At 54.0% G+C, this 15,265-nt stretch overlaps 4 protein-coding genes and 2 non-coding genes across 6 annotated transcripts; 4 read left to right on the forward strand and 2 right to left on the reverse strand.

Moving 5' to 3' along the window:
* Positions 1-1,564: 1,564 nt before the first annotated feature.
* On the reverse strand, positions 1,565-2,633 carry BDY24DRAFT_281498 (uncharacterized protein). Its single transcript, XM_076636975.1, has one exon. The coding sequence runs from the start codon at positions 2,464-2,466 to the stop codon at positions 1,675-1,677; it is 792 nt and encodes a 263-aa protein (XP_076498213.1). The 5' UTR covers positions 2,467-2,633; the 3' UTR covers positions 1,565-1,674.
* An 870-nt stretch (positions 2,634-3,503) lies between these two features.
* Positions 3,504-4,916, forward strand: BDY24DRAFT_383545 (uncharacterized protein). Its single transcript, XM_076639683.1, has 3 exons — positions 3,504-3,675; positions 3,907-4,082; positions 4,162-4,916. The coding sequence occupies exons 1-3, from the start codon at positions 3,583-3,585 to the stop codon at positions 4,790-4,792; spliced, it is 900 nt and encodes a 299-aa protein (XP_076498214.1). The 5' UTR covers positions 3,504-3,582; the 3' UTR covers positions 4,793-4,916.
* BDY24DRAFT_281547 (bZIP transcription factor) lies at positions 4,809-6,932 on the forward strand. The gene is made up of 4 exons (XM_076636976.1): positions 4,809-4,976; positions 5,067-5,200; positions 5,280-5,723; positions 5,806-6,932. Exons 1-4 carry the CDS (start codon positions 4,893-4,895, stop codon positions 6,515-6,517), a joined length of 1,374 nt encoding a protein of 457 aa, XP_076498215.1. The 5' UTR covers positions 4,809-4,892; the 3' UTR covers positions 6,518-6,932.
* A 1,596-nt stretch (positions 6,933-8,528) lies between these two features.
* BDY24DRAFT_t41 lies at positions 8,529-8,601 on the reverse strand. The gene has a single exon. It is a non-coding gene; the product is annotated as a tRNA-Met (tRNA).
* A 1,584-nt stretch (positions 8,602-10,185) lies between these two features.
* Positions 10,186-12,151, forward strand: RFA2 (Rfa2p). The gene is made up of 8 exons (XM_076639684.1): positions 10,186-10,279; positions 10,348-10,421; positions 10,522-10,629; positions 10,821-10,969; positions 11,197-11,356; positions 11,522-11,637; positions 11,789-11,896; positions 12,011-12,151. Exons 1-8 carry the CDS (start codon positions 10,273-10,275, stop codon positions 12,084-12,086), a joined length of 798 nt encoding a protein of 265 aa, XP_076498216.1. The 5' UTR covers positions 10,186-10,272; the 3' UTR covers positions 12,087-12,151.
* A 1,976-nt stretch (positions 12,152-14,127) lies between these two features.
* Positions 14,128-14,200, forward strand: BDY24DRAFT_t38. Its single transcript has one exon. It is a non-coding gene; the product is annotated as a tRNA-Met (tRNA).
* Positions 14,201-15,265: the final 1,065 nt, after the last annotated feature.

The raw sequence follows: 15,265 nt of genomic DNA on the forward strand, positions 1-15,265 counted from the left end.
CGTAACAAGAGAAGGCGAGAACGAGAACGAGTCGTGTACGACGTGAAACGAGAAACGAGCGCAAGAAAGGAAAGGTAAGACGCGGAGAAGGAACGCGAGAGAACGTCGTAAGTAGAAAACAGTGGGAGAAGAAGGGAGAAGAAGGAAGATTAAACTAAACTAGACCGCATCGTCAGAAGAAACCCCACGAAACCCAAGTCCAAACCTCGAACCAAAACGCGTCTCCCCTCCTTTAAAGCTCCCCGCTCTTCAACTTCTCTCCCTCGGCAACCTTCTTCTCGTCGTGCCCCAACTTCCCACTGAGGACCTTGAACTCTCCCTTCAACTTGTCTCCGAACGAAGGCTTCTTCTTGTGGGTTCCTCCAGGCGAGGTGGGTGACTCGGTGGACGACGCGGCCGAGGTGTGGGAGACGGTGGAAGCGACGGGAGCTCCGGAGATGGCAGCGGTCGAAGGAGAAGCGGTCTTAGTGGGAGTGGAGGTGGAGGAAGTGGTGTTGAGAGCTTTGGCGGCGGAGGGAGTATCGGCGTCGTGAGGAGAGGGAGGGGAGGGAGACTGGGTGTGAGCGGCGGTGCCGGTGTTGGAATCGGAGGGGAGCTTGAGGGTTGAGGCTGATTGAGAGAAGAAGTGAAAGAAAAGGGTAGGAGTTAGCGTCGAATTTGCTCGAGGCATTGGGAGAGAGAGACGAACCAAGGTTGTCAGTCTTGATGGGAGCGATGGGAGCTCCGAGACCGATCTCGGCGACCCTAGAGGAGGGCTCGGTAGCGGGAGCAGGGTGGTCGACGATGGGTCCTCCCTGGAGAAGAAGATCAGAAGAGAAGAGAGAGAAGTCAGCTCGAGTTCGAGAAGACGCGTCGAGAGAAGAACGAGAAGGGCTCACAGTCGAGATCAAAGGCTCGTTTCCGGTGACCTTGGTGTGCTCCTCGGACGAGCTGATGACGGGCTGAATAGCGAGAAGAAGACAGAATTCAAAGTCAGTTATCGGCTTCTTCAGATCGAAGAGAGGCGAGAAAAGACTCACAGTCGAAGTCAAGTGAGTTCCTCCGACAGAAGTAGCGTGAGAATCCCTCGCAGCCTCAGCGACGGCGTCCGAGATGGCAGCAGCTCCTCCACCGACAGCGGCAGACTCGACATCCTTAGCGAGAGGAGTAGAAGAAGAGGAGGTAGCGTGGGTGGTGGGGTGGTCGGTGGAAGAGGAGATGGCGGGCTGAGAGGGGAGGGAAGGGAAAAAGAGGTAAGTTCTTGCTGTTCGAGGAGTCGAAGAGCTCGAGAAGAAACATTAGGAAGTTAAGCTCACAGTTGAGGTCAAAGGAGTGGAACCAACGGAAGTGGCGGAAGAATCCTTAGCAGCAGCAGCGACGACGTCGGAAATGGCAGCGGCTCCTCCTCCTACGGCAGCGGACTCCTTGTTTCCAGCGAGAGGAGTAGTTGCGGAGGTTCCAACGGAGTGGACATGAGGCTGAGAGAGGAAGAAGCGAGAAACACAACGAAGAGGAAGGAAGGGGAGAATCAGCGATCGTTCAAAAGTCCGTCGCGTCGAAGTCGCTCTCGAATGAAACTCACCGTTGAAGTCAAAGGAACGTCTCCAACCGAAGTAGCCTCGGAGTGCTTCGCAGCCTCGGCGACCTCAGGAGCGATGGTAGCGGCCAAACCTCCTCCTCCAGCCATCGGCGAGTTCACGCTCTCCTCAGGGTAGCTCTTGTGCGAGATGGGAAGAGCTCCCTCCTGAGTCGAGGTGGGAGATCCGTATCCGAGGAAGGTCTTAGCCTGAGCGAAAAGACCGGTGGCCTCCTCGATGACGACCTGCTTGACCTCCTCGAGAGTAGGGAGATCGTCCGTGATGGATCCAGAGGCGGGAGCAGCGGTGGTTGATCTCGTTCCGTCGGTGATCGAGGTCGAGGCAGGAAGAACGGCGGACTTGACCTCCTGGACTGAAGGGATAGAGGCCTTGACCTGCTCGACAGTAGGAAGAGAAGCCTTGACCTGCTCGACGGCGGGAAGGGAAGCGGCGGCTCCAGCGACGGTGTTCTTGACTCCTTCGGGGATGATGGAAGTCGAAGTGGTGGTGGAAGAGGTCGACTCGTGAGGGAGAGTGTTGGTGGTGGTTGAGATGGGGTGAGCAGCGGGCTCGTTGATGGTCTGGGCGGAGAACTTGTCGATGAGGGAAGCAGGGACGGCATCTGAGGAGGTGAAGAAGGAAAAGAAACGAAGGTCAGCTTGAAGGTTTCACAGGTCGAGGAAGAGGAAAGGGAGGTGAGGTCGACGAACTGTAGGCAGCCTGTCCGATGGTGTTCAACCCAGAGTTGACGTCCTGGTAGATGGTAGTCTGAGGAGTAGCGACCTTGGTGCTTCCCCTGAGGAAGGAGAAGGAGAAAAGAAAAAGAGGAACGGGGGTCAGAAAAAGGCGAGCGATGACGAGGGACGGAGATCAAAACCTCGAGAGCGAGAGGGAAGTTGCGACCCACCATCCTCCGGGAAGCTCTTGTCCAGGGGTGATTCCTGTATCAGCGAGAAGAGGGAGAGTAGATGAGTAAGACTGTAAAGAAGCAGGGGAAAATAGGAGAGGAAGAAGAAAACCAACCTCCAGGTGTGAGCTGACCGGGAGCGGTTCCGACAGCGCTCTCGAACGTAGGCTCCTTAGCTCCACCGATGCCTCCCTGACCAGTCTGTTGAAGCCTAGCAGTTTCGGAGACGAGGGCTGGTGAAAGAAAGAAGGAGGAAGGAAGAGGAGTGAGCAAGGATGAAAGGGACGAAGGCCGGGAGGGAGGGAGGACGAGATGGAGGTCAAACAGGACGAGGAATCTACATACAGTTCGTTGGCAGAGAGTGATCAGGATCGGGAAGGACGTGAGAAGTGTTGGTGAGAGTCTGAGCTGAGGAATCCGTAGGAGGAGTCGCCTCGAAGGGCGAGGTGGTAGCGGTGGAAGTGGGTTGGGTCGAGCTCGAGGTCGCCTTGTCGACTTCTTGGTGAAGGAGATCGATGGCTGCTGGGATCGGACCCGACGAGGCAGGAGGAGGAAGGTTGGCAGTAGTAGAGGACATGGCGTTCAAAGATGAAGAGAAGGTTAAGTGGGAAGAGCAGATGGGGGTTGGGGGGAAGGGAGGAGGGAAAAGGGAAGGAAAAGAAGATGAGGCTCGAGGGGTGACCTTCGCCTGCGGATGATGACGTCAATTCCTACCTTAACTGACCCCCTGAAGATTTTCCTATGAGCGAGCCGGGACATGTGCTTTTGAGTTTCAGTACCTCGTCATCCCAGGGAAAGCGAAAAGGGAGAAGAGGGAAGGTGTTTTGGAACAGGCGACGCGTCTCAAACAATTCTCAAGACTCGTCGAAGCTCGTGCGACTGTGTTTCGAAGCAAAAAATACATTGGTACTTACAAAGTCCGCTCTCTCGCCTAGCTCGAACATCGTCGTCTAGCAAGAGAACTCTGAGACGAGCTAATTTTCGCCTCGACCTGAGCTGCCGGGGAGGCAACGAAGTGCTTCGGCGAGGGATTGTCAAGCCCGTCCTCGACCTCTCCTTCCGCTCGCTCTCCTCTCTGACCTCCAACGACGACCTTCTCTCTCTTCCCACTAAAAAAAAATGTCCAACTCGTACGACCCTTACTCCTCCTACCCTTCCTCCTCCAAGGACACTTCCGGAGCAGATCACGATTTCGACTTTGATCACCTTCTCGTGAGTACAAAGAGAAGAAACAGAGAAGGAGAAGGAGGAGGAGCATGCTCGGTCGAAGCGAGGGAGGAGATTCGATCCCTTCCCGCTTCGTTCGATGCGATGCGATGGAGTTGAAGAGAAGAGGAAGAGGAAGCAGTGGTCTCTTCCTCTGTCTAATAGTAGATCGATCAAGGACTTTCTATATTGACGTTGTTGCTGACTCGCTCTTTCCTCCTTCCTCTCTCGCTCCAGAACCTTCCTCCCTTCTCTCCTCCTTCTTCCGCGGAATCGCCGCTCGTCTCCTCCCCCGAGAACTCGAACCACTCTCGACACTACTCTCCCGACTACGACCTCAACTCGATCAGCGGAGGAGAAGAACGAACGAGTCCCGCTGAAGCGGCCATGTCCTGGGAAGGAATCCTCAGAGGGTCAGTCCCTCCTCCTCCTCCTCTTCTCCTCCTCTCCCTTTTCTGACTCTCTCTCTCCTTCTCCTTGTTCTGCACGCAGTCCCATCTGGCCAGATACCAACACCAACGAAGGAGGAGAATTTTCTTCAAACTCCCTCTCAACCTCCTCCACCACTTCCTTCTCCCCTCAAACCCCTCTCAACCACCACCTCCCCTCTCCCTCCCCTCTCGCAGCCGCACCTCCTCCTTCCACCCTCCCTTCCTTCTTCTTCCCTTCCTCGGATCCCAACCCAGCACCCACCCCTGCTCCTCAGCCATCCAGTGCTCTCCTCGACGCTCTCATGACCTACAACGCTCGATACGGAACCATCCTTCCTCCGTCCAACAACGCCTCGTCGTCCTCGATCCCTGCCGAGTCCTCGACCACCGCCGCGTCAGCTCGCGGAGACGATGAACACGATGAGGAGGAGGAGGAAGCTCCTTTCAGTGCTGGAGGAGGAGCCGGAGACCTTGAAGAGGAGGAGGACGAGGATTCAGTTGCGTACAGAGATATGTTCGGAACGACCTATCAAGCGACCGGAGGAGAGGCTGGACCTTCGTCGTACCTCGGAGTCGGAGGATCCTCTGCTGGACCTAGGAGGACGATGGGAGGTCAAGTTATGAGCAGTGTTGTTGTTGAAGAGGGAGAGGAACGAGTGAGTACCGTTTCCCATCTTGCGAGAAGATCTTAGGGAGAGTGGAACGACGAGGAAACGGAGACGCGACCTTCAGCCCTCGAACCCTCAAACGACTCACTGACACTCTCTTTCCCTCGCTTCTTTTCTCGTTCAGATGGAGGGAGACGAGTGGAGGCCTACTCCTGAAGAGTACAAGAAGCTTTCTTCGAAGGAGAAGAGGCAGCTTAGGAACAAGATCGTCAGTTGCTTCCTTTCTCGGGCTTCTCCCTCGTAACCGGTTGGGCTGACCGTCTTTTCGCTTCTTCTTTCTTCCTTCTTTCCCCTCCAGTCTGCACGAAACTTCCGGGTTCGAAGAAAGAACCAGATCAGCACTCTCGAGTCTCGACTCAACGATCGAGAGAGGATCATCGGAGCCGTCAGGGACGAGCTGGGATCGGCGAAGATGGAAAACGCTGAGTTGAGGTTCGTCCTCTCCTTTCCCTCTTCCTTTCCTCGTTCCCTTCCTCCTGCTGACCCCTTCCCTTCTTTCGTTCATCTGCAGGCGAGAAATCCAGGCTCTCAAGAACGCCGTGTTCGGAGCTACCCAAACTCCCACCTTCAACAGCAACACCATCTCTCCTGCTCAACTCGAGGCTCCTTTCGCCATCGCTTCCACGTCCTCCGCTCCTCTGCCCAAAGTTAACCGATCCAAGGACGTCTCCACCTCGTCGAACAAGGGATTCTGGGCCGGACAGAGCTCGTCGCCTTTTGGAGGAGGACCCTTCAACACCTCCGTTCACGCCTTCACCACTCCCGATCTCATCTTCCCCTCGTCGGCTTCGCTGGCAGGGAAGCAGCAGCCCAACCTCAACCCGCTCTTCAACTCTGGAGGAGGAATGGGAGGAGGACTCTTCTCGCCTCCTAACTACAAGCCTTCCCTTCCCACGGCGACGAGTCAGGAGGGAACGTTCGACGAGTTCGTTCAGGCGACGCCTTACACTCTCAGGTTCGCTCTCTCCCTTCTTCACTTCCTTCTTCCCTTCCTTCGAACGTCGAACTGATTGTTCTCTCCCTCTCTTCATATACAGACACGCCACCGTCGAAGCCTACCGAAACCAACTCTGGACTCGACTCGCTCGAGAAGCAGCCTTCGCCAAATCCTCCACCACCACCAATGGAGCCGACGCTCTCGCTTCAGGACTCAAGCCCAAGTTCTACAACTCCCCTACCTCCAACTCCAATTCCTTCCTCAACGGACCAGGATCCAAACTCCTCCCAGGATCCTCCTCGTCGGCTCATCACTCCCCTTCCATGTCGACTCCCACTCCTCCCGCCGCTGCTTCCTCTCCCTCGTCCAGCGAAGACACCTCCCACCTCGCCTTCCTCGCTCACCTCGCAACCCAATCCATCACCTCCCGACTCTCAGCCGCTTTCGTCGAAGCCTTCACCACTCCAGGTCCTTCCTTCACCTCCCTCGGATCGACCAAGTCGTCGACCAACGCGCCCAGGTCCCTCGACGCGGAGAAGATCGCCAGCGTCCTCAGTGGAAGATCGGTCGTTCAGATCGTTCCCGTCACTCCCTCGCCAGCTCCAGCTGAGGCTCCTCCTCCTGCGGTTCCTACTCCCTCGACCGCGTCGTCGGCGTCGGAATCGGCTCTCGAACGAGCTCTTTCTGGACTCTCCCTCGGAGGATCGTCGGCTAGCTCTGGACCTTGCTCGGTTGGAGGTGGGTTGAAGAACTTGCTGGGGTGTGTGGGTGGAAGGGCTTGCCATTCGGGGAGGCCTTCGTCGTCGGAGTGAGGCATGAGTCAAGGTCGGAGAAGGGTGGGAGGTTCTCGTTTGATGTTTCGATGTTGATTAGATAGCTTCTCATGACTCGTTTACATACACATCTCTCTCTCTCTCCTTCTCGTTCTCGTTCCCGTCTTCTCTAGATAGCCAGTCTCTCTTCCCAAACATACCTCACTCTCTCGTCGCGTTTCTCGTCCACCCTCCCCTCTCCTTCCCCAAACCCAACCACCCCTCACTCCCTTCTCGTATCGTTAATTTTTCTTGTCGTTCGTCGTCCTGATTTAGTCCACACGCTTTATTTTTTCTCCTCTTCTGTTACTTCGTTTTTCGTTCTTTCACCCACTTTGGTTTTCAGGCTCATGACTCTCTCGCTTACTCGTCGTTGTACTCCCTTATTTGAAGATCGCACTTTTCTTGACCTGGACTGGTTGGAAGAAAGCAAGAGGGGAGAGCAAGAGAGGGAGAGAGGAAAGCGGAGGGGAAGAGAGAGGAGGGAGGGGAAGAGACGACGCGTCTCGGTTCGGCTTCCTTTTCCTCCTTCCCTTTCCCTATCCTTCGACTTCAGACTTACGTGAGCCGAGTTGTGTTTGAACTTGTGTTGATACCAGCCCAGATCTCAAAGGAAGGGGACGTATGAAAGCTGGCTGAACGACAACGAGCATTCCCTCACCTCGATTCCTCGTACCAACTCCCTTTTCTTCGGCGGTGAGGTCGTTGAATGAAGAAGTTGAACATTTACTAGCGTGAAAATCTGCTGTGAAGTCTGCACTACCGCGTCTAGGCTTTGAACGAAGAAGAAGAAGAGTCGAAAGCGAGACGCGGTCTGATTGAAACTGAGATCGAGGTCGGGGAGAAAATCAGCGCTCCTTCTCAGATTCGGGGCGGTGAGTTTCAGAGCAGACGGTCAGTATCTGAGTACTTTGAGGGGTTATCGTCGTTCGCCTGCGTCGAGACAGAAGAAAGAACAAGGAAGGCGAGGTCGGTGAGGTCAAACGGGAGCGAGAGGAAAGCGAGAATCAGCTAGCCGTCATTGTTGGTAGTGATGAACAGCAAAGATTTGATGAGAACCGAGAGGAGGTCCGTCTTCGATGCAGCTGAGGCGGGAAAGAACAGGCAGAAGCCAGTGTGACGCGTCGGGAAAAAGGAGGAGGAGGGAGGAAGACCGACAGAAGTGTAAGAGATTGGACATGAGGGGCTTGGTATCCTTCATGAGGCGAAGACTGTGAGAGGAGGTGAGCGAGCGAAGGTGAGGTGAGTTGAGAGAAGACGGCGACTGACGAGCGACGCGTCGAAAGAGAGACGAACAAAGAGGAAAGACACCGCTGCAGGGATCCAGAGAGGGATCTGAGGATTGAGGTGGAAGGGAGAGAGATGGACGTGATGCTGCCTGATCGAGCGAAGAACGGAAGCAGAAACAGGAAAGAAGGGAAGAAGGAAGGGCCTGGGGGAGTTGATGGATCGATCGGAGGGCAATTTCCCTTCCTTCCCTCCGCATGACTCCCTCTTGCGCGCACTTCTCTCATTTCACAAGCTTCTTTCAATCTCCCCGAACGCCAACAAACATACTCCTGTCCGTCGCCAAACAAAGATAAAAAATCAGCCCAGCTCGGATCTCACCTCTCTCCCTCCCTTTTTCCATCGCTACGAACGAACAACCGTTCCGATGCCTACGAAACTTGCTCCCACCCATTCGCATCAGTTGAAAGCCTAATTCCAGGTTGCGGTTAAACTTTGGCGATGAAAAGGAAGGGAAGAACGAGCAACCCTCGTCCCTCCGAACTTCGAGTTGAGCGCGCGATCCAACTTCAAACCACCCTCCCTTCTTCAAATTTCCACCAAATGCTCCCAAATTTGACCCACAGCTGGCCTACACTCTAAAAAACGGCCTACAGGTAAAATAACTGCAAAAAATGAAAGGGAACCCCTCGAAACGACCCTTTCCCGCCCTTTCACCTCGTTCCTTCGTTCTTGATCGTTCCGCCCTGGTTTCTGCTGCCACAAAGACGCAAAAAAAGAAGTGTTGCGAGCGCCCGTCTCGATCAGGCAACCTTCGGGTTATGAGCCCGATGAGCTAGCCATTGCTCCAGCTCGCACATTCTAATCATTCAAAGAAGGATGATTTGATGATTGACGGATCGAAGCAAGTCTGTAGGTCTTCTTCCTCGTATCGTTGGTGTTTTTGGGTCTCGACAACATGGAGGATCGTGCGAGACTGAGAGAGGAGGGAGCGGCTGGATTTGGACTCCATAAGGTTCCACCGGGGAGGGTTCAGTTCGAAAAGGGAGAGGACAAAGGGGCGGGGTCCTCCCGCTCTCTCCTCCTCCTCCCTTTTCCCTTTGTTCTCCTCCCGTCGTCCCCCTCGAGGCGAGCTGAGGAGGTCCTTCCTTCTTCTTCTATAGTTTCCGACTTTACTATCACCTGGAGAGAAACCCTTCGCTGCTATCTCTTCCAACGAAAGATTTGCCTCGCAACAGTCGAGTCAGAGCTCAAAAAAGGAAATGACTCGACGCAATCAGAGCCTGGGCAGGAAGACGAAGGAAGCAGCTGCCTTATGGGATCGACGATTGAGGTAGAAAACAGACTATCTTCTCCTCAGTCTTGAGCTGACAGAGGGCATCAAACGCTCGGGAAGGAGAGGAACGAGTGAAAAGAAGAAATGGACGAGTCGTAGCTGACTGCTTCGAGCGATCGCTCGTTTGCTACTGAAGGAGTGGAAGCAGGGTAAATAGCGGCCTGTCTTGGAAAGACGAGTTACCAGTGCTTCTCTGAGTATGGAGATGGATGGGGAGGAGAAGAAAGGGAAGAGGAGAGAAGAAGCGCGAGGGGAGTGTGAGGGAACGCGTCGAGATCGTAGACCCTTCAAAAGGGACAGTCTTAGAATCGGGGAGCAGACCTGCTCCATACAGAAGATAAGAGCTAAATCTTCCATCGAGGAATGGTACAGACTTGACTGACGAAAAATGATCGCAAAGAGAACGTCGCGACGCTATCCCGCTTTTCATCAACGATTCGAAGCGTGGCCCTTCTCCTTCTAGTCGCCCGAAGATGTCAGACAAAGGCATTGTATCATCTGAACGTAGTGCAGCTTGAGCTGGAGCCAAAGCATTCAGACACATCAAAGAAAGACACAAAGAGGTCGAAGGGAGCGAAGCGAGGACGAGCTCTCGTGTTCTCTTTGAGAGCCTGACCGCGCTGGCGAGAGACCAGAGTGAAACGTGCTCGCAAGAACTTTAGCAACTGAATTATCCATGCCGTCGAAAGAAACGAGAAAGAGGAGAGCTAGACGAGCTGGAGTTGAGCGAGCGGGGAGGAGGAACGGAGGAAGTGAGCTCGATCCAAGCTTCGACCCTTCGCCTCCACTGTTTCTGCAGATTTGCGAGGAAACGGAAATCGAGTCAACCTGGGAGATGGAGAGCTGGTCTGAGGATGCTTTCAAAGCGAGAGAATGGCAAGAGGGGAAGAACGAAGGTCCTGGAGCTCCTGGTAGTTCGAGGGAAGGAACGGTCGAGCTCATTTCGTGGAAGCCCGTTTGGAGGACGATGTTTCCACTTGTCGCACATTTCCTCCCAGGTCCATCGACGTAGTCATAGGGTGAGCTAATCCAGACTGTATTTTAAAAGAATAATTTTCCGTAATAAGCGACGCGTTCATTTCCTCCCTTGTCGCGCTCCCTCTCGACGCGACCTCTTCTCGAACCCCATCCTGCTCCCTTCCTTCCCCTTCCCCCTTCCTCTCCCTCTCTTCCCCCTCGTCTCGTTTCTTGTATGAGTGGTTCGTTCTTCTCTCTCTTCTCTCGAGCATCCTCGTACTCAAGGGCTGACCTCTTGGTTTCTATACAGATCCCTATTCTGGTGGTGGAGGATTCATGGCGGGAGGTCCTTCCTCGCAAGGTGGAGGAGATTCGCCACAAAAGGTTTGTCTCTTTTCTCCTGCTCTCTCTTCTTCTTTCTTTGGCGAGCCTGACGAAGCTGACCTTACACTACCTCGTCCTCGTCACCTTTCTGTCCGCTCAGGCTCGAGGGAATCAATCTCTTCGTCCCATCACCATCAAACAGTTCCTTTCAGCTTCCCAACCTCACCCTGACGCAGACTTCATCATAGACGACGTGGACGTGAACCAGGTAAGCATGCATCGGTTCTCTTTCGTTCTATGCATGGATACGGTTGCTCTGGAGGTGGTAGGGGAGTTGGAGGGGGATGTGGATCTCGAAGGAAGGAGGGCAAGGTGGAAGGAAGGAAGGAAGAGCTCGACCTTTCCCTCCCTCTTCTCTGCTTGAAGCTCACCTCTCTTCCCTCTCCTCTCTCTCATCAGGTCACCGTCGTCGCCATCGTTCGAAATCTCGCCAACCAAGCTACCAACGTTTCAATCACTCTCGAAGACGGAACAGGACAGTGTGACGCTCGACTTTGGTTGGACACCACCGCCGACTCGACCACCGGAGGACAGATGGAGGGTATCACGTAGGTTTCTTTCCTTTTCTCTCCGTCGACGCTCGGTTTTCTCTCGTATACACCACGAGCTTTCTTCACCAACTATCCAACTCTCGAGACTTCACCCTTCCTCCTCGTCCAACCCTCCTCCTTCCGAGCTCTGGCCTTCTCCTTCCCTTCGCGTCTCTCACCTGAGCTGACCTTTCATCCTGCCCTCCTCTTCCCTCCGCTTTCTTTCTTCCTCGTGGACTATACAGCCAGGACATGTACGTTCGAGTCGTTGGAACCGTCAAAACCTTCTCCAACAAACGACATCTCGCAGCTACCCACATCCGACCCATCAAGGACCACAACGAGGTCTTCTACCATCTCCTCGAGTGCCAGTACGTTAGCCTTGTGATGAAGAAGGGGAAACTCGTGAGTATACGTTCATGTCGTCTTCGTGTTGAGAAGCTGTGGTGGGCTGGCCGGAAGGGGTTGGGCTTGATGGAAGAGAGAAGGAAAGGAAGGAAGGTCTGGGGTGAGCTCAAGCTTCGGAACTGACCTCGTCGCTTCTTCCTTCTTTCGTTCGAATCAAACCAGGGAGAGGGAGGAGCTCAAGCTCAGGGAGGAGGAGGAGGAGCTGGTGCCAACATGAACGATTACTCTGGAGGAGGTGGAGGAGGAGGGGGAGGAGGAATCTATGCCGATCTTACACCGTCAGTTCAACCCTTTCTCGTCCCGTCCCTCCCTCCCTCAATTCTTCATCTGCCCTCCTTTCCTTTTCCCCTACCTACCTCCGCTCTCTTCCTCGGCGTTGGAGAACTCGCCACTTACTTCCCTCCTTTCATCGTTCGTTTCTCAAACCAGAATCCACCGAAAGGTCATGGAGTTCGTCGCGTCCGCCGCCAGCGAGGAAGGTCTTCACGTCAAGCAGATCGCTCAGAAGGTTTCTGGATTCAACAGTGCTGCTATCCTGTACGTCTTCAGTCCCGTTCCCACCCTTTCTTCCCTCCCTTCGTGATGATCTGGACGAGCTCGACTTGAACACAAACTGACCTCTCTCTTTCGTTTTGCTTGGTCTCGAAACAGGGACGCCATCGAGTGGTTGATCAGCGACGGACATCTCTATACGACGGTGGACGACGAGCACGTTCTGCCGACATAGCCGTGCTCTTGCTCGGGCTCGAGAAGGAGAGGAGGGCGTTCGATCTTATGATTTCTTTGGGTTTCTTACCTTGAAGCTCGCTGAAAGAGGAGGGAGGAGAGAGGAGAAGGAGGGAGAGTCGAGGTGAAGAGATGTTGGACTCAACGTGCATGCGAAGGAAGGGAAGGAGGAGGAACGAAGGACAGGGACGGGTCGAGACGCTCACGACGTTTCTTCCTTCTTTCAGTAGACGCTGCTCGGTTTCACGCCGAACCGGATGCCTCCATGAGCTGAGGTTTTGCTTTACGGAGGTATGCGAAGAAGAGACCTCGTCGTTCAAAAATGACGACCAAAAGCAGAACGAGAGACCCGACGAGAAAAGCAGCGCTAACTCGACGCCTTTCCCTCGCTCCATCCGTGTTCGTTTTCCAGTCGCTTACTAGCTTTTGTAAGGCTTACATGGTCTGATGTTCTAGCTCGGCGCCGTTGTTGCCATCCGGGGTCGACTCGAATCGAACGAGTCGACTTCGTTGAACTTTTCTTCTCCTCTCTTTCCTTTATCTCTTCGTCTTTTCTTATCTTCGCGCCTCGAACCTGGCAGGCCGACACCTTGGAGCTTTATCTGTCTGGCCTGATTAGGGTAGAGGGACACGCTTTGTTCTCGACCTTGAACATCGGACGGTTTTCAGTTTTCTACTTGTCGTTCGACGCGTCTCCTCCTCACTGATCAGCCTGAAAACACTGGGGCTGCAACTGCAACCCCCAAAACCGAAGCGGATTTTAATTCCCAATTTGACCTTGCTTAGCAGAGTCGTCGCTGCGCTTGCTCCCCAGTAGGAGAGGAAGGAGAAAAGAAAAGAACGACGGTCTTCGTCGTGCCTTGTTCTTTTTCTTTGCGACTTCGAGTTATCGGGCTTCATCCATCCCTTACAGGGGATGGTATATAGTTTAAGAAGGTTAGGGTTTCTCTCGCTGACCTTGAGTTGGATGAGGACAGGCCGAAAGTCGTGTGAGCTGAGAGCTTGCATTGTTCTCCCCCACCTCTCTACGACCGTCTGACCCAGCAGAACCCGAGATCGGATCGTACTCTTCTAAAAACCAAACTGGACCAGTGATGGAACGTTGACTCCCCTGCAAAGGTCATAAAGCGCTCTGGGAATAGCTCAAGTCAAAACTGCCTTGACGCGTCGTTTCAAACTCGTCGTTTCTTTCGACTCAGGCTCACTCCTGCTTCTTTCAGCACATACGCGGGGAACCTAGAATATTTCAGTAGTATATTCGCCGCTTAGCATCTCCACAGCTCCCATACTACGCGAGAAACCGAGCTACTTCAGAAAGGACGCGTTCGATTCCTCTCCGAGATGGTCCCCTCTCTTCCCTCTTCTCTTCTCGACTGGCCGCCCCCTCTGATCAAGGTCAATAATGGCTCCTTCTCCTTCGAGTGTCGAGCACCGTCCAGCAGGATGAACCCTCTTTCAGCGACAAGCGACCGATCGGTCAACTGTCCAGCCACGACGCTGTCCTTTCTTTCTCTTTGTTCTATTGCCTGGCCTCATTCTGGTCCCTCTGCGCGTAAGGTTCGAGCCGCTTTGACCTCGATGGCAGTTTGTAAGCGTCACTTCGGTACAGAGTTGCCTCTTTCTTCGGTCAGGGTAGGATGGCGACGAGTCGTTTTCGCTCGTCGCTTGTCACCCTTCAATGCGAGTCTTCTTTCGTTAGTGAAGGGTTTCTCTCCAGGTGATAGTAAAGTCGGAAACTATAGAAGCAGAAGGAAGGACCTCCTCAGCTCGCCTCGAGGGGGACGACGGGAGGAGAACAAAGGGAAAAGGGAGGAGGAGGAGAGAGCGGGAGGACCCCGCCCCTTTGTCCTCTCCCTTTTCGAACTGAACCCTCCCCGGTGGAACCTTATGGAGTCCAAATCCAGCCGCTCCCTCCTCTCTCAGTCTCGCACGATCCTCCATGTTGTCGAGACCCAAAAACACCAACGATACGAGGAAGAAGACCTACAGACTTGCTTCGATCCGTCAATCATCAAATCATCCTTCTTTGAATGATTAGAATGTGCGAGCTGGAGCAATGGCTAGCTCATCGGGCTCATAACCCGAAGGTTGCCTGATCGAGACGGGCGCTCGCAACACTTCTTTTTTTGCGTCTTTGTGGCAGCAGAAACCAGGGCGGAACGATCAAGAACGAAGGAACGAGGTGAAAGGGCGGGAAAGGGTCGTTTCGAGGGGTTCCCTTTCATTTTTTGCAGTTATTTTACCTGTAGGCCGTTTTTTAGAGTGTAGGCCAGCTGTGGGTCAAATTTGGGAGCATTTGGTGGAAATTTGAAGAAGGGAGGGTGGTTTGAAGTTGGATCGCGCGCTCAACTCGAAGTTCGGAGGGACGAGGGTTGCTCGTTCTTCCCTTCCTTTTCATCGCCAAAGTTTAACCGCAACCTGGAATTAGGCTTTCAACTGATGCGAATGGGTGGGAGCAAGTTTCGTAGGCATCGGAACGGTTGTTCGTTCGTAGCGATGGAAAAAGGGAGGGAGAGAGGTGAGATCCGAGCTGGGCTGATTTTTTATCTTTGTTTGGCGACGGACAGGAGTATGTTTGTTGGCGTTCGGGGAGATTGAAAGAAGCTTGTGAAATGAGAGAAGTGCGCGCAAGAGGGAGTCATGCGGAGGGAAGGAAGGGAAATTGCCCTCCGATCGATCCATCAACTCCCCCAGGCCCTTCCTTCTTCCCTTCTTTCCTGTTTCTGCTTCCGTTCTTCGCTCGATCAGGCAGCATCACGTCCATCTCTCTCCCTTCCAAATCAATCCTCAGATCCCTCTCTGGATCCCTGCAGCGGTGTCTTTCCTCTTCGTTCGTTTCTCTTTCGACGCGTCGCTCGTCAGTCGCCCTCTTCTCTCGCCTTCGCTCGCTCACCTCCTCTCACAGCCTGTACCATCTTCGGCTCATGAAGGAAACCAATCCCCTCATGTCCGATCTTTTACCCTTCTGTCGGTCTTCATCCCCTCCTCCTCCTTTTTCCCGACGCGTCACACTGGCTTCTGCCTGTCCTTTCCCGCCTCAGCTGCATCGAAGACGGACCTCCTCTCGGTTCTCATCAAATCTTGGCTGTTCATTAATATCAACAATGCCGGCAAGCTGATCACTCGCTTCCCTCTCGCTCCCGTTTGACCTCACCGACCTCGCTTTCCTTGTTCTTTCCT

Source organism: Mrakia frigida (genome assembly GCF_051309035.1).
Source record: "Mrakia frigida strain ATCC 22029 unplaced genomic scaffold BDY24scaffold_9, whole genome shotgun sequence".
Taxonomy (NCBI): Eukaryota; Fungi; Basidiomycota; class Tremellomycetes; order Cystofilobasidiales; family Mrakiaceae; genus Mrakia; species Mrakia frigida.

Coding starts and splice junctions, on each gene's coding strand:
- BDY24DRAFT_281547 (XM_076636976.1), top strand. CDS start 4,893: ATGGAGGGAGACGAGTGGAGGCCTACTCCTGAAGAGTACAAGAAGCTT. Junction 4,977..5,066: donor GGCAGCTTAGGAACAAGATC/GTCAGTTGCTTC, acceptor TTTCCCCTCCAG/TCTGCACGAAACTTCCGGGT. Junction 5,201..5,279: donor ATGGAAAACGCTGAGTTGAG/GTTCGTCCTCTC, acceptor GTTCATCTGCAG/GCGAGAAATCCAGGCTCTCA.
- BDY24DRAFT_281498 (XM_076636975.1), bottom strand. CDS start 2,466: ATGGTGGGTCGCAACTTCCCTCTCGCTCTCGAGGTTTTGATCTCCGTC.
- BDY24DRAFT_383545 (XM_076639683.1), top strand. CDS start 3,583: ATGTCCAACTCGTACGACCCTTACTCCTCCTACCCTTCCTCCTCCAAG. Junction 3,676..3,906: donor TCGACTTTGATCACCTTCTC/GTGAGTACAAAG, acceptor CTCTCGCTCCAG/AACCTTCCTCCCTTCTCTCC. Junction 4,083..4,161: donor TGGGAAGGAATCCTCAGAGG/GTCAGTCCCTCC, acceptor TTCTGCACGCAG/TCCCATCTGGCCAGATACCA.
- RFA2 (XM_076639684.1), top strand. Junction 10,630..10,820: donor ACGACGTGGACGTGAACCAG/GTAAGCATGCAT, acceptor CTCTCTCATCAG/GTCACCGTCGTCGCCATCGT. Junction 11,638..11,788: donor ATCTATGCCGATCTTACACC/GTCAGTTCAACC, acceptor TTCTCAAACCAG/AATCCACCGAAAGGTCATGG.